At 53.1% G+C, this 26064-nt stretch overlaps 1 protein-coding gene across 2 annotated transcripts in view; it reads right to left on the reverse strand.

Annotated features, from left to right (window-relative positions):
- Positions 1 to 2992: 2992 nt before the first annotated feature.
- TRIM67 (tripartite motif containing 67) overlaps positions 2993 to 26064 on the reverse strand; it is a 45047-nt gene continuing 21975 nt past the window's right edge. For both annotated transcript variants that reach the window (XM_036277658.1, XM_036277657.1), the window contains 9 exons: positions 17932 to 18027; positions 15789 to 15911; positions 13375 to 13485; positions 11921 to 12080; positions 9645 to 9790; positions 7881 to 8019; positions 6276 to 6579; positions 3676 to 3838; positions 2993 to 3058 (listed from right to left, as the gene is read on the reverse strand). In XM_036277658.1, coding sequence (XP_036133551.1) covers positions 2993 to 3058; positions 3676 to 3838; positions 6276 to 6579; positions 7881 to 8019; positions 9645 to 9790; positions 11921 to 12080; positions 13375 to 13485; positions 15789 to 15911; positions 17932 to 18027 — 1308 coding nt within the window. The remainder of the gene's footprint in view (positions 3059 to 3675; positions 3839 to 6275; positions 6580 to 7880; positions 8020 to 9644; positions 9791 to 11920; positions 12081 to 13374; positions 13486 to 15788; positions 15912 to 17931; positions 18028 to 26064) is intronic.

The following is a 26064-nucleotide window of genomic DNA, read 5'->3' on the forward strand; positions in this document are numbered from 1 at the left end:
ACTACCACAGGGCTGACGATCCAGTTTATAGGTCAGTTCCTTCGTGGGTCCGGAGGACTGATGTCTGCTTTCACCGGGGTTGTTAACTGGTTAGAAGGGGAAGGCAGGGCTGTGTAATGTCGTAGCTTGCTCTGAATCAGGAGCTCGGAGGCTATGCAGTGAAATGCTACTGGAAACTTTTAAAAGAGATTAATTCTAAAAGGAAAGGCATAGACTTTGACCGAACTTGCTCACCAGCGAAGAACAAACTGCAGAAGAACTACGTAACAGTCGCATTATTTACAAGGCAGGGGAACCTGACATTTAAATTACTTTGAATTCCCTTCTCACTGAAACTGCTTGATGGATGGACACCAAGTTATTCCTCAGCCAGCCCAACAGAAGCATCATCTTGATAGAATTTGTATGTATAAAAATGTCACCATGGTGAAAAGGAACAAGGAATTTGATGGCCGACGAGATGCCCAGGGCCTCCTAGAGGGGGACATAACGCCACGCGGAGCTGATGAGTTCCTGCTCCGTGCTGCTGACCGCTCGAACACACACGTGTGTGGCACAGACCTGCTTCTCCCTTAGGTCCATTCTTGTCCCTGAAAGGTGCTTTGTGCTGAAGACAGGAGAGGTGGCTGCAGGACAGCCTGACACAGTCCCTGGTATCAGCCGTCTTGCTTCCACCCTCCTGGGGGAGTCAGAGAAGTAGACTCGTGCCCACTGTCACCCACGAGCCTCCCGGACTGCCGACCGTGGTGGGAGGGCAGCAGGGCGTTTTGGTGGCTTCTCTCTGAATTCAGGCAATTCTCTTCCTGAAGAGGCCACCTGAAATTGTGGAAATGTCCCGTCTCCCCCTCCTCATCTCCCTGGGACCTAGGTGCTGGCTTCTCAAGGTGACACCAAGTCCAGGCTGAGCTTGAGCTGCTCCTCTCAAAGGCGCAGAGCAGGCCCGCCTGGTAGCCCCAGCCTTGATGATTCTGGGAGCTCCCTAGCCTTTCATATGGATTTCATTGTAAAAAGCCACCTCCTCCAGGCAGCCCTCTTGTAAGAGCCCAGCCACACTTTTATTCCTGGTGTATTGGCCTCATCTTTTCCCAAAGCAATGCAGCTGGACCTGCTGGCCATGGCTTTGCTGGCCCCAGGAAGCCGTAGCTCCTCTGTGCTCTCCAATCTTCAGGAATCTTTCCGACCCTCCAAGCCGAGTCTGCCCAGAGCTATTGCGAAGGGGTGGAACTAAGGAACGTGGAAGCAGAGGAGAGAGGCAGCTGCACAGATGAGGACCCGTGGCAGCCCAGGGTGGCTCTGGTTGCCAGGACCTTGGCAGGTGAGGCTTAAACACAGCACCAGAAGCTCCTGAAGCCACCAGGCAGCCGGCCCAGCCGGTCACACCTGTGCCGCAGCCAGACAAGGCAGCCTGCCATCCAGGAGCAGGGGCTCGAGGTAGGATCGTCGGATCTGCTGAAGAGAGGGCAAGATCCGCACTCAGAAAGCAAAGCGGTGTCTAAACAAGCAGGTAGAACCAAGTAAACACAGTTGGTGCCGGTTTATGGGCTAAGTTTTATAAAAATCCAATCCAGCAAATAGACAAGTTACTCCTCAACCTCAAAAATAAAATGCTCGATAAAATATATTCTTGTAAAAAGGAGAAAGGTTTACTTCCAGATGGAGATGGCGGTGGCAGATGACAAGAAGAAGGGCAGGAGGGAGGAGGAGAAAGTGCTCAGGGACAGGACCAGACCCTGGGATGAGCTTTTTCTGAGATGGGCATGACTTGACATGGGTCTCAAGGGAGAAGGTCAGTGTTCCCAGCAAGGAGCTCCGCCGGCCACGCGGCCTCGGCACACCCAGGCTCGTGCTGGGAGCTGGGAGCCAAGGAACACAATATTGCTGTCTACTTCCTGCCTCTTCAGAGTCCCGCCTGCCCCGTCGCCATGGCCACTCTGTCCTTGGGGCCACTTCTTGCTCATGATGCTTTTATGATGACAGACAGATGGGTCTCAAAGCAACGGTGGAGCGGCTCTAAGAGGCTTCCCCGGGGTCTCTGGTCTTATCTGCTGCAAGTCTCAGCATGGCACAGCTCAGCAGAGAAGCTCAGACAGGTCTGCAGGTAGACTGTTGGGGGGCCAGTTCCAGAGAAGGCATTATCAGGTGGAGACTCATCACATAGTCATTCCAGTTCCAATTCCAGTGTTTTCTTCTGTGTTTAAGAACTAAGAACTGAGTCCATTCATTTTAGCAGACACGCACGTGTGTGTGTGTGTGTGTGTGTATGAGAGAGAGATAGAGAGAGAGAGACAGAGAGAGAGAGACAGAGAGAGAGAGAGAGAGAGAGAGAGAGAGAGATTGGTTGATGAATGAAGGACCTAAGGAAACCATTTTAGAAGGTTCTTAAACAGATCCACAAGAGGCAAAGATCAAATGAATGATTAGCCCCCCTTTCTACGTGTCCTGGGTTAGGTCTGCAAGTGGCAGAACATACTGAAGGCTCCAGGACCAAAAAGCTAAAGAACTTTTCCTGGCAACGCTGGAACCTGCCACATTGGGACTCTGGAGGAGTGACATCGCCCAGCAAAGGGTGGACACTCGGGACATGGGTTCCACAGGGTCTCCTGCCTCCTGCTCTCAAGATGCCAGTCACAAAGTTTGCCCTCCTCTCAACATACACTCTCCTTCCCCAAAGACAAGCTTTGAAAACAGATGGCAGGAATCCACCGTAAACCCAAATACTTCCTCCCTCCTTGAGAAAGGTCCTTCTCTGTGAGTATTTGCAGCGTCCAGGCAGGACCGTGGGGAGCACACACCCATGTTCTCCGCCGACGGTGGCCTCAGCAGGCCCAGCCTGCAGACCTGTTCTCCGTCCCCTAAAGGAGACATGTCTCTAAGATACTCAGTGGCTTCTGGGTCGCACCGTGAAGTGGTGGTCGTCTGCCCGCGTGGTTGCTGAACCCAGTGAGGGAGGGCGGGCTTCTCCCAGACGCCCGTGCAGGCCTGGAGCTGGGGGCTAGTTGCCTGACAGCTTTGGCCGCCCCAGGTTCGTTGGCACTTCTAGTCCTGTGTGCAGGGTGACCTGGAAACAAAGGTGGGTGGGTCAGGGTGGAGAGGTGGTCACACGAGCCCCGAGTTCCTGGAGAATGGCGGCCACTCTGCTTGCCCACCGGCACAGCTGCTCTGCCTTGTGGGGCTGCTGTGTACGAGGCCACCCAGAGGGATCAGAGGCGCTGGGAAGGAACGGGAAGGAGCCACAGCACCTCGGGCAGGTTCCTCCCCACCTCTCCTCAGGGAGAGCCACAGGCCTGCTTGTGATGGCACCCCACCCCGGGCCCCAGTGTGGGTCTGGCCATCAGGGTCCTCGCTGGACGGGGCACTGACTTTCCTCCAATCGTGTCCCCAGAAAATGGGGTCACTTCGTCTTCCTCACTGCACCCCCTGGCCCATCCCCTTCCACTGCTTCTCCCCGAGCGGCTGCCTTACAGCTTCTGCTCATTTCAAAGTGAAAAGTCAGTTTATCAGGCCAGAGGAAGGTCTCCAGGGAATGCCCGAGCTGGGCCTCCAGGCGAGCTCTCTACCTGGCCAGGCACTGCGCTGGGCTTCTCTGTGGCCTGCTCTGCCCAAGTGCCCTGTGGAGGTCCCCCGAGCAGCGGGGCTCCCCCAGACACGCCCGCCGGCTTGGCGGCGGCGAGGTACCTGCACGTTGCGGTTGAGGCTGAGGGCCGGCATGAAGACCCCGTCCACGTGGCTGAAGGCCGTGGGGCCCTGCTGCTGCCCGTTGATGAAGAAGGTCAGAGTGTGCTTGTTCAGGTCCAGCAGCACGCCCACGGTGGTCCCCTTGCACACGCCCCCTTCCGTCCTAGGGGAGAGAGCCGCAGGAAGGCCATCACCACACCTGGCCTGGATGTAGGTGACGGCTCAAGAAAATCGCTTAAAGGATGCTGGGAATACCCTCACCTAGAAACACAGCCCCCTCGTGGGCGCATGATCCTTGTCTCCAAGTGTGCTCACCTGTTAAGGGGCCACACGGGAAGACCTTACCCCTCAGTAAGGCTCCTCGCCCTAGAGAAACCAGGCTACTGGGCCCTTCTCTCCTGACAGCATGTGACCCCTGGGCCCAGGTCCCACTTGAGAGCGTGTGGAGGGAGGGTGGGTGGGAAGGGCTCCTTCACCTGCCAAGGGAAAGGACTGACTTGGTGCCCTTTGCAGTTGTGACCAAGCGAGGGTGTGGTCTCGGAGGAGGCCGTTGGGAAGGGCCCCACCCACGTTGGTGCGTCTCCCTGGAAATATCCTGGGACCCTCGTGAGGAAGCATGTGGCAGGGGACAGGTGCTGAATCTGGATCAAGTCCCCTGTCTGAGTCACCATCCCCCAGGTGATCGACCGTGGGGCCTTGGGAATGAATTGTGACGCTCCCGATGCGTTTCGGTGACACAATACTTCGCGGTGGTGGACAATCATATCCGCTGAGCATGAAGAACCTTTACCCATGTGAGCCGCACTCTCCAGGGGGCCTTGGCAGACCTGCCCCCTCCCAGAGAGGACTCCCCCTTCCCTGCACTGGGCTGAGGTCTTAGCCTTGACCTCTGTCAGAGAAGAAAACCACTCGGCCCTTTGCTGATTGGCAACCAGCTGCTCAGCCGGAGGCTCCGGGTGGTTCAGAGAGCAGGGACAGTCTTGAGGGGCTGATCTGAGGGGTTTGTTCAGAGGGCCCAGGGCAGGGTCCTGCCTGCAGTGGGAAAGGGGAACTAGAATCAGATTTGGGTGCTATTCCCACCCTGACCACCAGGTGCCAGGAGCGACCAGTCTGAGGCTCAGGAATGTGCTTCCTACCCAAGCTGGGCCTTACCCCATCACCCCAGCTTCTATCAGCAGGATCCCCACCAACCCCACCACAACAGAACAGGGCCAGGAACCCTGTAGCACCAGTAATTAGCCCAGGGACTTGGGCCACCGGTAACCTTTCTAAGCTCAGGTCTCAAGATCTGTAGAATAGCCGTAACCATAGGACTTTTGTGGGGACTTAATCAGAGTATGCGAACCAGGTGCTTCCCACAGGCCTGGCACGATGCAAGTGCTCAATGAAAATGCTCCGCTGTTGCTCCCATCAGCAGACAGTGTGTCTGGGCAGGTCTGACTTAGCAAGCAGACATGGAGCTGGTGGGCCTGAACTCAATCCCCTTTGTGGTCTATGAACAGGGGGCTGGTCAGCCTGCAGCACCCAGATAGCCCAGACAGAGGGTGCAGAGGGACAGTGCTGCCCCCCAGCCCCAGGCCTCTGGAGACAGGGGTCACTGCCACTGTGAAGGCAGGAGGAAGGGGTCTGGTGGTCGCCAGCTCCCCTGGGGGTCCTCAGACAAGCCCTCGTTCCTGACCACGGCCCCCAGGGCCATATGCAGGAGCCGAGGTGGGCCCAGAGCGCAGAGAACCTCAAGGGCCGACTTTGTCCAGAGCTGGGGCCCAGTGAGTTTGGCTCCTGAAGGCTCCTTGCTTCTCCTGGTTGTGAAGACAACACTTAGCAACCGGGAAGGAGACCCACAGCAAGGAGGAGCTCCAGGTGGCCACACACCCCATTTCTGGGTTCTTGGCCAAGGCTGGCTTGAGGATTTTCCACTGCCCACCTCCTACACACAGAACCCCTGGGGATGAGGAGAGAGAACACTGAGCTGTGAAGAGTGGCGAGGCGCCCACTGCCTGCTCTGTGTCTGAGGAGAGACCAAGGCGCCCACAAGTCCCTGGAGGAGCCCAGGACTTGAGGCATCTTCCCAGGGCAGAGCTGCACTGGGGGTGCCCTTCCAGGTCATCAGCAGTGAGCACCCCGACAGTGCCTGCCCCTCCCAGCCTTGCCCTGCTGGAGGGCACTGCCCGGGTGTGAAGCCCACTGGAGGCGGGGCAGGGAGGGGTAAATGCAGGTCAAGGCAGTGGCGGCTGCTGCCTCTGTCAGCACCTGCTCCCAGCCCCGAGGCCATCAGCTCTGCAGTCAGCGGAGCCTGGGCCGAGGGTGTGGGAAGTGGCGCAGAACCAGGAAGAGACCACAGCTGAGGGGCCTGGGAGAACCTGGGCGTGTCTCCCTGAGTAACTTGAAAACCTGTTTGCTGCTCACGCTCATTTGGGCTGTGATCACTTCTACCTGATTAGAGTCAAAGCCACTTGGAAATTGGACACCAACGTGGCTGAAAACATCTTCCCACAGTCCTAATGCCAGAATTTGGGCATGGCAGAAGGAACACGGGTCCCACAGGACCCTTGTCCCCAAACACCCGCGTGAGGAGGGCAGGCCAGGGGCCCGCAGCGCACCTGTTGGTGTGGGAGTTGCAGTGCATGAACCAGCTGCGGTTGTTGTCCACATACATGGCCCAGGCCTTGTCATCCTTGCCCAGCATCATGTCCTTGGCCACGCTGGCCCTGGCCACCCCGAAGGCGGGGTCTGGGTGGTTGTCATACCGGTCCACATGCAGTTCCCAGTAGTGCACACCCTTGGAGAAAGCCGCTGTGCCCAGCACCACCCGGTCGTCATAACTGCTGCAGGTGGCTGTCTGGTTGTCATTGGATAAAATAATGTCCCGGTGCCCAGAGTTGGGGTCAAAGGTGAACCAGGCCACTGGAAAGGAAGGAGGCAAGGGGAGCAGGTCAGGGGTGGTGTTTGCTAGCAGCCTCTATCCCAGGCTCAGAGACACAGGCTACACGCACCTATCAGGAAGTCAGCGCCCAGCATCGCATATTCCTCCCCGTGTGATTTGCACACACACACATGCACACTCACACATGCACTCCTGATCTGTGTTCCTCCACGTTCCCGATCCCACAAACCCAACTTGCCAACAAACCCAGACATTCGGGCCTCAGAGCCCCGCATCTAAATGCATTTCAGGGAGTCTTGGTTTCTGACACTTCTGCACACTGTTGTGAGTGAAAGGGGACGTACATATTCATACCCCACCTTGTGGAGGGGGTTTGACACGAGAGGGGAAGTGGTTCACAGCCCATCAGGTAGCACCCCCTTCTGTTCTCCTGACCCCTCCGGTTGTGGGAAGTGAGGCCCTTCCTCTAAAATCATGGGCACGATGCACCTGCACCGGGCAAGGACTGCCTGTCTTTAGGACAGGAGCCCTGGGGCAGGAAGCCGAGGGACCTTTGTGCTTTATAAAATGTCTCTGCAGGTCACAGGATATTCAGAAAAGCATCAAAGCTGAGCCCTTGACAACAGCATCTGCTCCTGTCCTCTCTCCTCCCTGTCCCTGGCGATCCAGAATGTGCCTGGATAAATGATGACGCACAGAGGGCCCGCCCCGTCCTGGAGCCCCTGCAGCTGGCGGGATGGCTGGTTTAGCAGGACAGGCTCTCTGGCACGTGTTCCTCACGTGCACGTGCACCAAGGCTCCGGCTAAGCACTCAGCCATAGCTGTGGATGAGGCACGTTACCTGAACCCTGGAAGGCCACGGCCAGGTGTGGAAGCCATCACCCCTGAGCTTCTGCACGGGGTAATCCGGGGACAGTTTCCCGCTGTGAGGAAGGCTCGAACCTGGGGGCAGGCGTGTGCCTCCCTGGGGGCGGCATGGCCTTCTCCTCCCTGGCACCGTCCTGCCACTCTGAGTCCCTCGGAAGTGGGACTTGAGTCTCCCTGAGCCTCTCAACTGCTAGTGTCCTTTGCCAGGCCCAGCAAATGGGGTGCAGGAATGTCTCTGTCTTTTGTGGCTTGTGAGCAGGGAGGAGCAGGTGCACAGAGCAGGGACCGGATTGAGGGACGTGTGCTCGCCTTACTGCCACCTCCCTCCCTCCCTGCTCCGTCTTAAGCAGCTGCTAGTTGTTCCTGGCCCCTGGGATGAAATGTGGGTTCATCCTTTGTAAGCTCACCCACAGTGCCCGAATCCGTCTCTCCCCCAAGAGACCCCAGTACGCACCGTCGGATGTCTGCAGGACGACCGTCTTACTGTAAGGCCCGACGCCGGAGGAGTTGAAGGCCTTGACCCTGGCATTGTAGGTGCTGTTGAAATGGAGACCGTCGATGGTGCACAGGGTCTCCTTGCCGACGTACACCTCCTAAAAGGGAGCCAGGACTGCTGGTTAGACACCTGGTATCTGGAAAATTTGTCTCAGCAACACGTTGACATTAAAAGTGCTCGAGTTATGGAATAAGAGAACTTTGGATAAGTGGTGGCAGTGGCACAGGCCATGTCCGAGTCGGACACTAACCCTCACTGTTGGCTGCCAGCCCCTCCGCCTGTGCGGCTGTGATGTGTGACAGGGTCCCGGGCAGGCAGGGAGAGACCAGGGGTCTGCAGTCACAGAACGCGGCCAATGTCCTGCCTCTGCGAGGGCAGCCCTTTGACATCCACGCCTGCAGGGAAGGGAGGGGCAGGGTGGAGCCACCTTCCTTCTTGGATGGAACAATAGAAGATTGTTGGTTTCCCATGGGAACTGAAGTTAGAAAAATGAGCTAAGCATCTAAATAAACAAAATGACCAATATTTTAATGAGAAGGATCATTCCACAGGATGGGAAAATGCAGACAAAGGGAGGGCGTGGCCGAGCCCAGGTGGGCCCAAGTTGATTTGGGCTGGAACCGCTTCTGGAGTGAGAGGGGTGCTCCAGGACTCCCACATCCTCCCCCCCTAAGGTTAACATCGTCACTCCTCGTCCCCCATCCTCCAGATGCGTTTTATCCCGGCCTCCTGGGAGGGTGAGACATTTCTGTCTCAGACCCCAAAGATTCTTTTCTAGGGATTTACTTTGGTCCCCATTCACTTCAAACTTACCCTGTGCTATTAACTCCCCCCTACACCTCTCCTGTGTCTCTTACTCTGTCTAAACCTCTCCTGCCTGGTTGTTTAGGCGGCTTGCTCTTCATTTGTTTTCCTAAGTTATCAATACGAACGGCTTCTCGGGGACAGAAGGCAGGGGCTCTAAGAAGACCGAGTGTGTGCGTCCTGGTGTTCATGCCCACAGAACCGCTTGCCAGTAACCCGAACTTGGCGGTGTCAGATTTCAAGGTGAGTTCTACAGGGGTCAGGGTGGGGTGGGGGCTTTCCCAGGGTTTCTACCCCATTTCTGGCTCACTCAGAGCTGTTACTGTCCCCACGATGTTTCATCACTGGCTCATGTGTTTCAGAAGGTCACCTCATTCCAACAGCCACTTGTCAAGTGTCTTCCACCCGCACCTTGGCAGGTGGAATAAACAGTGAACCGGGCAAGGGGAGAGTGAGCTTTGAGGCCTGGGGAGCTGCGTGAGGGGGTATGTGGGAGGGTGTTGAAGCTTAGATATGGCTGGGCTGCTGGGGTCGACTGGGAGGTAGGTATGTGCAAGGTAACACCTTTCCTGAGCTCTGCTCCAGCTCAGACCTGTGTCAGTCGTCATTAAATGTCATCTTGGATTTTCTCGGCAGCTGCCACCTCTGCCTGCTGGCCCTGCCCTGACCTAGCCCTTGGTAGAGAAGCTCCATCATCCCCTGCGAGCCGGATCCACTCTGACCTTCTTGTTTTTCTTGGAAAACAGAAAACTTATTCCTGCCTCAGGGCCTTTGCAACCCCTACCCCTCTGTGCTTGGGGCCAGTCCCCTCTCTGGTGGCACCAGAGCCCAGGGCAGCCTCTCAGGCTGGTCCGGGGCGGGGCGGTGAGCCACTCCAGGCCTGCACATAGGGACCCCCGAGCCGGCAGCAAGGCTCACCCTGAACTGGCCCCCGTCGCCGTCGTCCAGCTCCAGGATGTAGCCGTCCACGGGGCTGTGGGTGAAGGGCGGCATCCTCCAGGCCAGCGTGACACTGTTGTTTCGGGTGCAGCACTTCTCCAGCTGCAGCAGGGGGACGGGCGGCACTGTGACAGGGACCGGCCAGGGTTAGAGCGCAACCTCCCAGGGCACCAGGACACCCATGCCCCCCATCTCAGGGGCTGGCCCCCAGAAGGAAACGTGGCTGAACCCCACCCTGTGGCCACTCCCAGACTGTTGGGTGCACAGCTCGCCCCCAGGGCTCAAGGTGGGCTGGTGAGGGCAGGCACAGGGGTCCAGGCATCTCAGGGGACCCTGCAGGTGCCTCCACGCCTCAAAGGCAGGGCGGCCCCCCCTCCCCCACTGACAGTCACTGGTTCCGACTGTTGGACTGCGAGGGGCCCATGGGAATTCCAGCTCAGCGCTGTCCTCCTCGTCCAGCACAGACCCACTGGGACTCTCCGGGGCCAGCGTGCAGCGTACACCTGGGGCTGGGAACACGCCTGGGTGGGGCGGGGCTGTAACACAAAGACAGTTTAAGTCTTTGGCTGGGAGCATTTTCTGTTATTTTTTTAAGAAGAGACATTTTATTTAGAAAGTTGCAGGTAGAAGAAGTGAGCCAGCTGGCTGCACAGGCTCAGGAATCGAGTTACAGCAGCAGCAGGCGGCTGGAGCTCAGGAGAGAGACCGCAAAGGTAAAGGGCTGGGGGAGGAAGAGGGAGAGGGAAGGGGGCGTTGCTGCGGGGGCGAGCGCAGTGGCCATGGCAAAGGCCCAGGGAGCTGGACCCCGGACAGAGGAGGCCACCCTGGGGGATCGGACAGTTAACCCGCAAGGAGAGCTCGGAATCGAACGTATCATAAACTCTATTACGGTGAGACCGGGAAAGTATCTTGTTCTAAAGCTGTGTTCAGACTCGAGAGATTTTACAAATAAGCCTAGTCCACACTGACATTTTTTAAAAGGAAAATTATGATATCAGTAAACTACAGGTTTCAATTAAGTGCCAGATACGAGGGCACCATCTTCCCGCTTCCGCTAACAGTTTAGCTGGGTGCAAGCCCTGCCTGCTCACAGACTTGGCGGCTTGAGACCGGGTCTCAGTGGGGAGGAGCCCTCTCTCTGTCCCTGGGCTCTGCCACCCACCCTCCACTTCTTCTGTGAACCCCACTGCCCATCCGTCCAGAGCAGCCTCTGGAGAAGCTCCAAGCCTCCTGCCTCAGTACCCCCACTTTCTAGAGCCCCTCCTCCTTCCTGCCCACACCCTGCCAGGCTTGTCCTGTTCCTCAACACCACCTCTCATTTACGCCTGGGGCGGGGGGTGCCACACCTCTCCCAGGTGCGAGCTGAGTGTGGAGGTGAGCACGGAGAAGTGCAAGAGGATGCTGCTTCTGTAGTTTAAAAACGGCCACATGTTCTGCAGGCAAGGATTTCCTGCATTCACAGATTCTGTAGGTGTGGTACTCAGCCCTTCGACATTTTGGGTTAAAATATCTAAACAGTTTTATTTTCTCTCCTGAGCATACCCTTGATGCCTCTGGAGAAAGAGCCTTTAGAACAGGATTCTGGGTCTGGCTAATTTTGTAACTTGGGCAAGTTATGCCAAGTTTACACAGCCTTGGCCTATGACCCCATGGCTCTCTGAACTCGCCTCTTACCTCCTTCCACCTGGTTTATTCTTCTCTCCCCTCTGACCTTCTTGCTCTTCTTAGAACACAGAAAATTTATTCTTGCCTCAGGGCCTTTGCACTTGCCATCCCTCTGCTACCTGCAATGTTCTGCCCTATATTGCATCTCTCTCCTCCTCCATACCCACCCAAGGCCCCTTCCAGGAAAGCACCTGCCACTAGCAGACAATATGTTATGTATTTATTTGTGTATGGTCTATATTCTTCTCTAGAATATCAGTTCAATCTTGAGAGGGAGTTTGTAGGGTTGTTCACGGCTGTTTCCTCAGCCTGGTACATGCAGATACTCAGTAAGTGTCTCTGAATAAACAAATGATCCTCTTTTACCAATGGGAAAACTCAGGCTCAGACCAGGGTGTTAACTGCCCGAGGTCACCCAGCTAGTGGGTGGCTGAGCTGGGACTTGAGCTAGGTCTGTGACTTGGGCGTCCCTCCTTTCCCACTCTGCCTCCCTCCCGATATCACAATCTTCTAGTGGCACCAAGCTGCTCCCTCGGAGGGACACTTGTTTTCAGAGAAGCACTGACTGAACTGGGCCAGTCCCGGCTCACCCCTACATTTCATCTGAATGAAGTCCAGCTGGTGGATGGCCTGCAGCAGCGGCTCACTGTCCAAGGTCAGGTCAAACTCCGCGGACACCTTCGGTTCCAGGGCGCCTTTGACCCACTGCTCCTGAGACACCTGGACACGCTTGATCAGAGCATCTGAGATCTTAAAGAGAGCACAGAGGTTAGGGTTTTGATTTGCAAAGGAAAAATCATGCAGCAGGTGGTGGGGGAGGGGTTGGGGCTTTGTCCCTGTGCTCGGGGGCAGGAAGGGGCTGTACTCAGCTAGTGCTAAGCCATGGAGGAGAAGAAATGACTCCTGCCGGTACGACAGTGGGCAAATGCAAATGCACTGTGTTGTTTATATCATATTTTTATTTTTATTTTCTTTATTGATTTTAGAGAGAGAGGAAGGGAGAGGGAGACAGAGATAGAAACATTGATTGGCTGCCTCCTGCATGCCCCCCACTGGGAATCAGGCCCACAACCTGGGCATGTGCCCTGACTGGGAATTGAACCAGCGACCTTTTGGTGTGTGGGTTGCCGCTCAGCCACTGAGTCACACTGGCCAGGCTACATCATATTTTTAAAGTGCAGTCGTGTTAAATGTAAAGTGTGCTGCCTATTTAAAGAAATTAGGCCAAACCCTTTTTGTGAAACAAATGACACTTTAAAAAAATATACAAACGCATTCTTCGTTCTACCCTTTTGCTAGATCTAGTACTTTGCAAAGTGAAACAGACCCGTAGTTTGTCACAGGGTCTGAAGAATGCATCTTCCACATCCCCAGAATTTGGAAGCTCACCCCCACAACCCTGTGTGTCCTGCAAATTGTTCAGCTTCTGCTCCAAATTCTCTGTGCATCACACCCACAGCCCAGCTCTTCTCGGCTGGAAAGTCCTGCCCTTTCAGACGTTTGCCTGTGTCCCTTTTGAGCTGTGATACCCATCTTGGGGACTAAACAAGGGGTTTCATCATTTTCTCCACGGATAGAGGACTGAGCTCCCATGTGAATCACTGCCGTGTGCCCGAGAGGCGCCCATGCCGAGTCGGCCTGGCAGGGGCCATCTGTCCGGGCCTGCAGGGCCTGCACCTTGAGGTGAGGAGCCGCGTGGATCCTGCTAACTCACTTCTTTCCCGCTTGCTTGGCAAAGCCTGTCCTTTCCCAATGGTAGGAAATGTTGCATTGGGGTCCCTGCCAATCAAAGCACAAAAGTGTGGCATTTGGGCCTAGAGATGATGACACGTGAACTACTCATTTAAAATAACAGAAACAAGGTCACAGCTAGCGAGAGGAGAGTCAAGGTGAGAACGCAGGCCATCTGGAACCCTTGATCAAAGGACTGCACAGGCCAGGCCAGGGGAAGGAGCCTTCCTAAAACTTCTGCCAGTCCAGGGAGTGTTGGCTGAGCTGGAGGAAGGGAGCCAAGGCCACCTGGTGTCCTCGGGAGGTGGCTCACCTGCAGGAACCCGGCGGGGTCGTTCTCTTTGATCACCTCCAGGCAGTACTCCATCAGCCCCGTGGACTGGCGCAGCTTCAACGTGCAGTGGTTGATCTGGTCCCACACCATCTGCAGCGAAAGAATCCCAGTCACCATCTCATCAGAGAAAGAGCAGCCAGGCTGCGGCGAGAGTCACAGAAATAGCTCAGAGAAAGTTCTGGAAGAGGTGGCACCGGTCTGGACCACTGTGCACCCTCTCTTCTCACTGCCCTGCTCCTGAGCTCCATGTGGCCCCTTTCCTGGGGGATAAATGGACCCACTTCCCAACATGCGGGGCCACAACACCCAACAGAGCAAACTTCCTAAAGTCTGGCTGGATGAGCAGAGGCAGTGCCCAGTCTGAGCCTCTCCAGCTGCTATCTCCCTTCTCACTGGGTCTCGGATAACTCGATGGGCTCAGCTGCTTTGCTGGTAAACCATGGACCATCCCCAATGCTCATTCCTTCTTTCCTTGAAAGTAAATTTTCTAATTCAGTTGGGAAATGTCTGTATAGCAGATTGAGCCTTGGGACAATGAAGCTGTCCTTTGTAAATGCAGCGTGCTCATGGGGCATCTGCCTGGACCAGGAGCCCCCTCCCTTCGGTGGATGGGGGTCCTGTTATTATTTCTGATTACTGAGTGCATGACACATCGGAGACAGCCTGAAGAAGGGGGCAGAGCTGGAGACCTGACAGCAGAGCAAGGCCTCGTCACCATCAGAGGTCATTTCCGCTCTGCTAGATGAGAGCAAGAGTTTCCTAAGCAAAGCACGGGACTGGGAGAAGGCAGGAGAGACCGGGCTTCTGCCTTGAAACCAGCAGGACTCAGGGCATCTGACTCTGGCTTTGGAGGGAGAACATGTATGTTGACTGGCTTCAGGGAGTCACACGAGTGTAAGTAGGCCCAGGAGCAGCTTGCTCATCCCTTTCTTGTTTTATCCATCCATTCACTTACTCACTCACTCACTCACTCACTCACTCATCCACTCATCCATTCATTCGCTCACTCACTCATCCATCCATTCACTCACTCACTCACTCACTCACCCATCCATTCACTCACTCACTCACTCACTCACTCACCCATCCATTCACTCACTCACTCACTCACTCACTCACTCACTCATCCACTCATCCATTCATTCGCTCACTCACTCATCCATCCATTCACTCACTCACTCACTCACTCACCCATCCATTCACTCACTCACTCACTCACTCACTCATCCATCCATTCATTCACTCACTCACTCATCTATCCATTCACTCACTCACTCACTCACTCATCCATCCATTCACTCACTCACTCACTCACTCACCCATCCATTCACTCACTCACTCACTCACTCACTCACTCACTCACCCATCCATTCATTCACTCACTCACTCACTCACTCACTCACTCATCCATCCATTCATTCACTCACTCACTCACTCACTCATCCATCCATTCATTCACTCACTCACTCATCTATCCATTCACTCACTCACTCACTCACTCACCCATCCATCCATTCACTCACTCACTCACTCACTCACCCATCCATTCACTCACTCACTCACTCACTCACTCACTCACCCATCCATTCACTCACTCACTCACTCACTCACTCACCCATCCATTCATTCACTCACTCACTCACTCACTCACTCACCCATCCATTCACTCACTCACTCACTCACTCACCCATCCATTCACTCACTCACTCACTCACTCACTCACTCACTCACCCATCCATTCATTCACTCACTCACTCACTCACTCACTCACTCACTCATCCATCCATTCATTCACTCACTCACTCACTCACTCACCCATCCATTCACTCACTCACTCACTCACTCACTCACCCATCCATTCACTCACTCACTCACTCACTCACTCACCCATCCATTCATTCACTCACTCACTCACTCACTCACTCACCCATCCATTCACTCACTCACTCACTCACTCACCCATCCATTCATTCACTCACTCACTCACTCACTCACTCACTCATCCATCCATTCACTCACTCACTCACTCACTCACTCACTCACCCATCCATTCACTCACTCACTCACTCACTCACTCACTCACTCACCCATCCATTCACTCACTCACTCACTCACTCACTCACCCATCCATTCATTCACTCACTCACTCACTCACTCACTCATCCATCCATTCACTCACTCACTCACTCACTCACTCATCCATTCACTCACTCACTCACTCACTCACTCACTCACTCACTCATCCATTCACTCACTCACTCACTCACTCACTCATCCATCCATTCATTCACTCACTCACCTAATACTGACCCAGTGCTTACTGCATGCTCCGCGTGTACTGGGTGCAGAGGCTGTGATGAGAATTGTGGGGCATTGGTCTTCCAGGTACCTACCTTCAGCTTGTGCTCCCTCTCTTTAGTGACCTTGGTGAGCAGCTTGGCTTTCTGCCGAGTTAAAGCATCAACCAGCGCGTCACACTGAGCGACCAGGCAGGCTTCGTAGTCCAGTCCGTTCTCCTGGGGGAGACAGAGAGCTGTAGGAGAAGGCACGCTGAGGTCTCTGAGGGCTGGGCGGGATGTGTGTCAGAGCAGCTCACCCTGGAGTTACCGCGATGTTATACAACTGGGAACTGCAAGTATGAATTAGTCAGGGGACCCGGGAATCTAGGCATACCTCCATGGTGGAATATTCCTTAGTCATTCAAACCTTGTTCAGTGAGAGTATTTTGTGTTAAAGGGAATGCTCATGAGAGAGAAGAAAAACCAAAATGGGTTACAAGTTGTGTACTGCATAATCCCATCACATTGGGATTTCCAGCTGGTGAGCCACAGATTTTTTACAACATGTAATACCTGACTACTTAGCCAGGGCACTGACCTCTTTTCCCTTAGATCAGAGGTGCTCAACCTTCCTGATGCCACGACCCTTTAATACAGGTCCTCATGTTGTGCTGACCCCCAACCATAAAATTATCTTCGTTGCTATTTCACAACTGTAATTTTGCTACTGTTATGAATCGCCATCGGAAATATGTGTTTTCCGATGGGTTTAGGTGACCCCTGTGACAGGGTCGTTCGAATCCAAAGGCGTTGCGACCCACAGGTTGAAAACCGCTGCCTTAGGTGGTCAAATAAAAAAATGATAATGGCCACCATCACCACCACCACAACAGTGGGAATGAATCAAAATTATACCTATTTCTTTTTTGTCAGATCAGCAAAAAATATCTCTTTTGGTGTCCACAGAATTTCAGTAATTAGTTTATGTGCCATGAGATGAAAAGGTTGAAAACCACTGGTCTAAAGCAATGGATCAATGTGTCCGAACGCAGAGGCGGTTGCCTCAGGTGGGGAGGTATTGGTGAACTTTTCTCTACTTTTCATAATTTCTGTAACATATCTTTTTGCTTTTGGTAATTAAAAAACAGTTAAACAAACAAAAAACCAGTGCTCCTGTTACTGGGTCTGTCTTTCTCAGTAAAAAAACCCTTCTAGGTCTCTAAGCTCAGCGTGAGTTCAGGTTATTAGGGGCTGATCATGTACCCCTCCCCAGATTCCTATGTTGAAGTCCTAACCCCAGTACCTCGGAATGTCACTGTGTTTGGAAACAGGGTCTTGAAAGAGGTAATTGGGGTAAATGAGGTCATTGGTATCGGTCCTAATCCACTATGACAGGTGTTCTCATAAGAAGAGGAGATTCATACAGAGGGAGTCATGTGAGGACACGGAGCAGACGCCGTCTGGCACGCGAAGGAGAGAGGCCTCAGGAAAAAACCAACCTGCTGACACCTTGGCCTGGAACTTCTAGCTTCCAGACTGTGAGACAGTACATTTGTGTTGCTTAAAACACTCCCTCTGGGGTAGCAGCCCCACCAAACTAATCCATCTTCACGTCTCTGAAACATCAGAAACACGACTTGAAATGCTTGTGGCTGAATCTCCGCGTGAGCTCGCTCGGCAGGATGGTTTATTGGCTGGTTGAGGATCCGGTGACCTTGGTCCCTTTCCTCCATCCTGGTATTAGATTGCTTTACGAGCTCACCACCTGCATGTTCCACCACCTGCACATTCACATGGAGCACACGCGTGTGCACTCTTCCCTGCAGACAGCTCCCAAGGCCAGACGCGGTGCTTACTAATCTGTCTGGCTTGGGACATGACATAGCAGGAGTGCTCTGAAATACACTTATTTAGTAAATGATGCATTTAAATTTTGATGCATTGATTACACGGGTACCAAACACTGAATACAGGCTGACACCATGTAGGATGACGTGGCCATGCAAGGGGTTGCAGGACATCTTTCCAGCTCTTTCCATGATCCTCTCTCACTGAATTGATGCAAAATCTTCCCGTATCAGGTGTCGCGTGAGTGTAGGTGGATCAAGTGTGTGGTGTCTGCAATGACAGAGGCTGTGCAGCAGGACAAGCCAACCTCCTTGTGAGCATTACTGAAAACCACATGCTGTCCTTCCTTGTGGATGCTTCTCGTGAACTTGCTAAGCCCCAGCCCTCCCCACGCTGGAGCTGTGCTCACCTGGATCTGCTGCAGAATGTTCTTCAGCTGAACCAGAAACTCCTTCGCCTCTTTTGCCTTGTCGGAAACTCCATTTAAGGCCTGAGACAGTTGGGCCTGAAAAGGTATCACAGGTTGAAAAGGAAGATGAGGGGTTAGAGGCACCCAGTTTGCGCTTCATTGTAAACACTTGTGTTTATAGAGGGGGTGGAGCCGACCCTGCCCGGTGGAGTCCTCACTGATGAAGGACAGGTGATGCATGGTACCTACAACAGGTGCTCATTTTCCAGCACAGGTGGACAGTGCTGATTGCCCTCCTCTGTTCTGTCTGGACCCCTAAGCTGCAGGGAGGCAAGGAGCGCTCGGCTGATTGGTTCAGGTCAAAGGGCTGCTCCTAATGTTCGTGGAACCCAGGACAAGAGCCCTTGGTCCGGTCCCGTCCCCTATCCTCCTAGGGAAGCTCCATCCCTCCCCAGTAAGACTCTCAGATGCTTGTGTATGGACAACCCAGGTCCTAGGCCAAGTTCTACCTAACCCACCCCCACGCAGTCACCTTTGGCCTGGGGTGGGGGTGGGTGGGAAGGAAGTCTGTGGCCCTGGAAATGGGCTGGAGCATATGGCTGGGAATCCTGAGACATCATCTAGAAGGGGTACAGGTCCTGGTGGCAGCCCTCTTGGCCCTAGGGACCCCACCTGCAGAGAGGGGTGAGGTACCCAAAGGTGAAACTGCCTACTGGGGTCAAATCTATGACCTTTAACACCCTCATGTTTGTTTTCAATAACAACAACAACACACACACACACACACACACACACACACAATCTGGTGTCTTCAAAACCTAGCTACTGAGCAGAGTGATGACCTTGCTTTTGAACAGAATTCTCACTTTTCACATTAAAAAGCTGAGGATGAAGCAAAACAAGGTCAGAAAGGCCAAGGTCATGCCCCGCCCCTGGTCCCCATTTTCTGTAGGTCTCGGCTCGATGGTCACCTTGTCAGTGAGGCCTCTCCCCTCAGCCTGCTTTGTCCTTTCTTAGGACATCCATCGCCAACCCACATACGTTCGTTTGCTGCCTGCCTTCCTCCCTGGAATGTCGGCTCCCAGAAAGGGACCTGCCTCGACGGCTCATGTCCAGGCGGAGCGCGGGGCACATGGTTAGCATTAACCGAAAGTTGCTGAATGAGTGACTCGGTGAAGGTGACTCTTTAGACCATAAGGTGGTTCTCGAAGGCCAGTGTCACCTGGGAATGTGTTAGAAATGCAGATTCTCTGGCCCCAGCCCAGGCCTTGTGATCAGGAATCTGTCTTCTAACAAGCCCTCCGGAAGTCCTGACAGTTGGAGACACTGGCCGTCCAAACGCAGCCTCAGCTGGAAACCTCTGAGGACGAAGGCAGACGGAGCCGCGGGGTGGAGGAGAACGCGGGAGATGCATGGAAAGAGAATGGAGGGGTCTCAGACCTGGGGGGCACCGATATTCAAGGTGAGGTCAAAGTAATGTTTGGGCCCTTCCTGCTCAGAGAGAGCAGTGAGCTCCGGACAGTGACGCACCTTCGACGCCCCTCCTTGGGGAAGCTTTTCCGTTGTCCACTGATTTCACCAAACCTACCTCAGCTGATTGAGGCACCTCCCTCCGTAGCTCACCCAGGGTGCCCCACTCTCCATTGCATTGATCTCTGCAGACAAAAACGTCCAGCAGAACTTAGGGGGATGGTAAGTGTTCCTTCCATGCTTGCTCTGTCCCGTGTGGCAGCCACCAGAGTCATAAGAGGCTACTGAGCAGTGAAGCTGCATGCAAAGGAGCTGGGTTTTTTGTTTGTTTTATTTAATGGTTTACGTTTCAACCACCACGTGAGGCCTGTGGCTACTGTTCCGGACAGCACAGATTTGCACCCATCCTTAGAGGCGTACAGGTCCTGAGACTGCTCATCCAACCCAGATCACTGCCCTTGGAAGGAGAGTCCTCAGCCTCCACTGGGCCCGGGAGCCAGCACAGAGCTGTCCCAGCCAGCGCTGGCCTCCCCTCGCCCCAGCTCACCCCAGGCCTGCTGACCTGCTTCCTGCTTGGCAAGCAGAGGAGCTTGGCAAGGAGCCCGGACAAGTGACTCTGAAGGAGGCCTGTGGCCTCAGGCAAAGACCTGGCTGCGGGGGAGTAATCACAGTGGGCACTGCTTTCAGGCGCACCAGACCCGCTGCCCCATCTTTCCCTCTGCTGCTCAGTGCCGTCTGGGGAGCCCCCGGTGCACACCCCCAGGCCCAGCTGGGGCTCATCGGCACAGGCAACACATTGTGTTTGGCTTCGGGTTTTGAGACATGCGCTTCTTTCCCATAGGGACTATTTGGAGAGCTAGCAGAGGACATTGAAGTTCTCTGTTCCGCTCCAAGAGAGGAGCCTCCAGTCTGAGAAATGTGAATGGATCGTTTTGTCTCTGTGGATGTTGATTATACTCAACTCCTGGGTAAAAAGGAAATATCTAGGCAGAAGATACTTTTTTCTTTTTTACAATCGAGTGAATTTTAACATGAATCAAAAAGTTGAATTTTATGTTTTCCTATTTCTTTAAGGTTAGAATTACATTTCTGTAGAGTCTCTGAGTTTAGATGTACAGCTTAAAAATACAAGTATTTCGCCAGGCCTGTGTGACTCAGTGGATTGAATGTCGTCTCTTGGACTAAGAGGTCCCGGTTCCCCATGGACTGAGAGGTCCCGGTTCAATTCCTGGTCAGGGCACATGCCCAGGTTGCAGGCTCAATCCCGGGGTGGGGGTGGGGGGGAGTTGCAGGAAGCAGCTGATAGATGTTTCTCCCTCTTATTGATGTTTCCATCTCTCTCTTCTTTTGTCTCTCTCTAAAATATCAATAAAAGCATATTTAAAAAAAAATACCAGTATCTTCACACTGGGCCAAAGCAACTGCTGCCTAGCCTAGTACCACGTCTCCACCAGCAGCCCCAAGGAGTAGCGTTAGGGACACAGGGCAGTTTTCTGCCCTACTCCCATCTGGATGAGCACAGTGTGTTCCGATGCATTAACCAGGAGGACCCTGGGCTACTCTGGTTCAACTCCTGGCTGTCACTCATCAAGTGTCGACTCTGATCTATAGTGTCCTTCCTGGAGGATGGAAATGCCAATGACAGTCCCTGCCTCATAAGGGTTCTTACTGACTTCCGGTCAAGATGCGGCACAGGGAAACGCAGTCTCACCTCCTTCCACAATGACATCACCATTACGACTAATCTACAGAACAACTATCATCCAGAACTGCCTGAAATCAAGCTGAATGGAAGTCCTACAACTACGGAATTAAAGCAGCAGCCACACAGAGACTGGTAGGAGGTCGGAGAGGGACGGGCTGGTCCCACACCCACGTGTGGCAGATAAAAATCAGGAGGACACCTCGGCTGGGAAGGTCCTCCCTGGGGACTGAGGGGGGTCCCCGTCCCACACCAGGCGCCCAGCTCAGGGTTCCAGTGCCAGGAAGAGAACCCCCATCACTTCTGGCTGGAACACCAGTGGGAACTGAGGCTGAGGGAGGCTGAGGCGGCTGGAGCCCCAGGCAGCTCCTCTTAAATGGCCCACGCACGGACTTACTCGGACTTGCTCCCTCTGAGCTCCAGTGTTGGAGAGGCAGCTCAAAAGGCACCAGAGACATACAGGGAACAACTGAGTTGTCTGGCATCAGGGCGAGGGCTGGAGAGACAGCTTTCTCCTAGACAGACATGCTGGAGGAGGTCTTTGTTCCTTTGGTGAGCCCTTCCCCCACGAGGCCAGCAGATGGCAGCCATATTTGGGACTCCAGCAACCTGGCTCCCACTATGTGCCCCACCCTGATGATTCCCTAAGGCCCAGCCCCACCCAACTTTCGGGTCCACCCAAACTTTTCCCAGTGGCTTTACCATAGAATTAGCCTGTCTTGGATCCTGCTTCACATTTTCCTAAAATCTCTCAAACAAGCAGCATCTGGTCTCAGTGAGCCCCATACTTCTTGTTAAGTGGCCCCAGGCCTGGCACTAGAAGCAGCCAGCCTTGGTTCACAACTTGGCTTTGCCTGGGCACATCCGAGCCCAGCACAAGAAGCAACCATTGGCAGACTGCTTTGTAGCTTACGCCTGGTGGACCCGGGTAGAACACAGGCAGTGGCTGACCTTGTCCCTGAGTCAGCACACCCAGTGGACAGCTTCAGACCACATCAAAGCACCACCACCCAACAACTTCCACAAGTGACACACTCAAGGAATGGACTCAGTGGGTACGAGAGCCTTGCTGAAGTAAGTCTTGCTCTTTGTGGTGGGCCCCTGCACAGCTGAGCATCCAGAATAGTCAGAGGTCTGTGAATAGTGGGCACAGCCAATCCTTGCAGTTGATCAGCCTGAGTAAAACCCTCCCACTGATGTGCGAACAGCAATCAGACTCAATTACAACAGAAGGGTGTATAGCCCACACTAGAGATGCACCACAGGGGCCCAGCTGGGAGACCAGGAAGGCTGAGCTACTGGACCCTACAGAACACCTACTACAATAGGCCACCTTAGGAAGCCCAGGAGACATAGCAATTCTACCTAATACATAGAAACAAACACAGGGAGGCAGCCAAAAGGAGGAGACAAAGAAACATGTCCCAAATGAAAGAACAGAACAAAACTCCAGGAAAAGAACTAAACAAAATGGAGATAAGCAATCTAACAGATGCAGAGTTCAAAACACTGCTTATAAGGATGCTCTATGAACTTAATGAGAACTTCAGTGGACTTAGTGAGGGCCGTAAAAGCATAAAAAAGGACCAGTCAGAAATGAAGAAGGCACTAACTGAAATAAAGAATAATTTACAGAGATACAATAGTAGAGTAGGTAAAGCCAAGAAGCAAACCATTGATTTGGAATATAAGAAAAAAAACAACATCTAATCAGAACAGCAAAAAGAAAAAAAGAATCCAAAATTAATGAGGGTAGTGTATGGAACCTCTGGGACAACTTCAAGCGTGCCAACATTCACATCATGGGGGTGCCAGAAGGAGAAGAGAGAGAACAAGAAATTGAAAACCTATTTGAAACAATAATGACAGAAAACTTCCCTACCTTGGTGAAGGAAACAGACATACAAGTCCAGGAAGCACAGAGAATCCCAAACAAGATGAACCCCAAGAGGCCCACACCAAGACACATCATCATCAAAATGCAAAAGGTTCAAGACAAAGAGAGAATCTTTTTTTTTTTTATCCTCACCTGAGGACATTTTTCAATTTTTTGTTCAGATAGAGCAGGAGGGAGAGAGAGGAAGAGAGAGAGAGAGAAACATCGATGTGAAAGGGACACATTGAGTGGCTGTCACCCACACAACCCAACCAGGGCCGGGGACAAACTGCAACTGAGGTAAGCGCCCCTAGTGGGATCTGAACCCAGGTCTCTCTGGACCGCAGGCCGATGCTCTAACCGCTGAGAAAAACCAGCCAGGGCACAAAGAGAGAATCTTAAAAGTAGCAAGAGAAAAGCAGTTAGTTACCTACAAAGGAGCTCCCATAAGACTGTCAGCTGATTTCTCAAAAGAAACTTTGCAGGCCAGAAGTAAGTGGCAAGAAATATTCAGAGTGAAGCAAGAACCTACAACCAAGATTACTCTATCCTGCAAAGCTATCATTTAGAATTGATGGACATATCAAGAGTTTCCCAGACAATAAAAAGCTAAAGGAGTTCATCACCACCAAACCAGTATTATATGAAATGTTGAAGGGTCTTCTTGAAGAAAAAGTAGATAAAAAATATGAACAAACAAAATGTCAATAAATACATATCTATCGACAATTGAATCTACAAACAAAATGAATAAGCAGAACAGAAACATTCTCGTAGATACAGAGAACATTTTGTTGGTTGCCAGATGGGAGGGGTGTTGGGGGAAAGGGTGAAAAAGGTGAAGGGATTAAGAAGTACAAATTTGTTGTTAGACTGACAAACCTCAAAGGGAAGAGGGGTGGGGGTGGGGGGGTGGGAAGAAATAAACCAAAGAACTTACATGCATATATGCATAACCAAGGGACGTAGACAACAGTGTGGGGAAAGGCAGGAGGGGGTCGGGAGGGGTGAGGAGGGGGTCAATAAGGGAAGAAGGAGGAACATCTGTAATACATTCAAAAATAAAGATAAGTTTTTTAAAAAAAGAGTTCTTACCACCACGCTAGGGCCTACTTATATTTTCCGTATACACAGCCTCAGAGAGAATGCTCCCATTTGCCATAGCCTCTGTGGACAAGCCCTAAGTTACCTCCTTTTAAACACAGTCCTGTTCTCTAACATCAGAATTGCCCAGTAGCCATGCATAAGGTTAGACACCAAGGATCTAGGCAGGGTCCAGTCCAACCTCTCCTTTCATATACAAAGAAACTGAGTTCCGCTCGGCCAGTGTGGCTCAGTGGTTGAGTGTTGGCCCATGGGCAAGGAGGTCTCCGGTTTGATTCCTGGTCAGGGCACATGCCCAGGTTGTGGGCCCAATCCCCAGTGAGGGGCATGCAGGAGGCGGCCAAATGATGTTCTCTCTCATTGATGTTTCTATCTCTCTCTCCCTCTCTCTTCCTCTTGCTCTAAAAAATCAATAAAATAAAAAAAAAATTTTTTTTTAAAAGAAAAGAAACTGAATTTCTAGTACAATTTAACTGCAAAGGAGTACACACATGTAATCATACGTTACTATTAGATGGTATAATGCGCACAAGTACGGGTACCAGGCCTGACACACAGTAGACACTCATTAGATGTCTCTTTCTGCAGAATTGCCTAAGAGCATATAACTAACTAGCAGCTATTCTTATTTGAATGCAAAAGGCCTTCAAACTAGGTGCCCCTCTCAAGGAAACGACTGTGCACAGACTTGAGAGGGTGGAGATTAGACGAGGTCATTCTAAATGTCTAACTGTTTGAATGCTGCTAACATCTCCTGCTAACGTTGAGGGAACCTTTTCCCCAGGAGCCCGTCAGTCCTTCCCTGCGGCACTGGAGACCCCACTGCTAAATAAGAAGAAGCAAGGCCTCCAGCAAAACTGTCAGGCCCCGGCAACTGGAGTGTAGGGTGGGGTTTGGGGTTCAATGCTGTCCACATGCATTGGTGGGGGCAATATCCTATTACTTGCTGAAGGTCACCATTGAAAGGTCACTCCGGAAAGTTGAATCCTGCGTGGCCAGATAACCTCCCGACGGTTCTCGCTCACACGCAGCTCTGACTGTGTTACCTCCCCAATCAGCAACGTGCACTCCTCCCGCTGCATCAAGGCCCAGCCCTGCAGCTTGGTGGCCAGGCCCTCTCCAGCTCACCTCCCAGCACTGCTCACGTGGTTTTCACCCTTTGGTCAAGCTGGACTCAGCCACCCGTGGCTGTCCCCCTCCCTGTGTGGCCCTGCAGTCCCCTGGGCCTCGTGTGCTCTCCCGCTCCTGGTTGGCTACTGCCTGTGAACATCCCAGCCATCTGCAAAGACCCCTCCAAATGCCACCCGCTCCTAAAGCTTTTGCTACTCTCCCCAGAGGGAGCATGCTCTCTGAACTTCTAGGACATGTCTCACTGGCTTTGAGACAAGTGGCCCTGGGAGGTGCCTTAGCTCCTCCCCCCGTTGCCTGATCCCCCAGTGCCCTGAAAGCTTATCTTGTGCATCTGCGTGGGCAGCCGTACCTTAGTGGGAATGGCTCCATTAATATCCATGTCAGGGAACTGATTTTGTTCTAGATTTTGTCTGACTAGCTCCCCCGAGCTATTCAACTCTCAATCCTCCCACACGCTGTGCATAATTAAAATGGCCATGTGGCCACCATGAACCCACCATTTCTAGGGCACAGAGCCCCATATGGCACTGGGCCCTGGCCGTCTCACCCTACCCTGTGGGATGAGATGCTTTTCATGACTTTTGGATGTTAACCATTTCTAGTTAACTGTCACCAGTGATCTGACCCAAATTTAGTCCTGATGTCCTCCTGCTCCCTGCTCAGCTGGAAGTCCAGAGGACTCCTTCACCCTGTCCTGCTCTCTCCTGAGAACCTGCTGCAGCTGGGAAATCCCACCCAGCCAGCAAAGAGCAGCTTTGTTTTCTAGTCCTCTCTAAACTGCCAGCCACACGCTCCAAGAGCCCAGTAACCGACATAAATAGAACTGCCCTCGCGGTCGGCTAGACAGAGG

The sequence above is a fragment of the Molossus molossus genome, unplaced genomic scaffold (genome assembly GCF_014108415.1).
Source record: "Molossus molossus isolate mMolMol1 unplaced genomic scaffold, mMolMol1.p scaffold_m16_p_23, whole genome shotgun sequence".
Taxonomy (NCBI): Eukaryota; Metazoa; Chordata; class Mammalia; order Chiroptera; family Molossidae; genus Molossus; species Molossus molossus.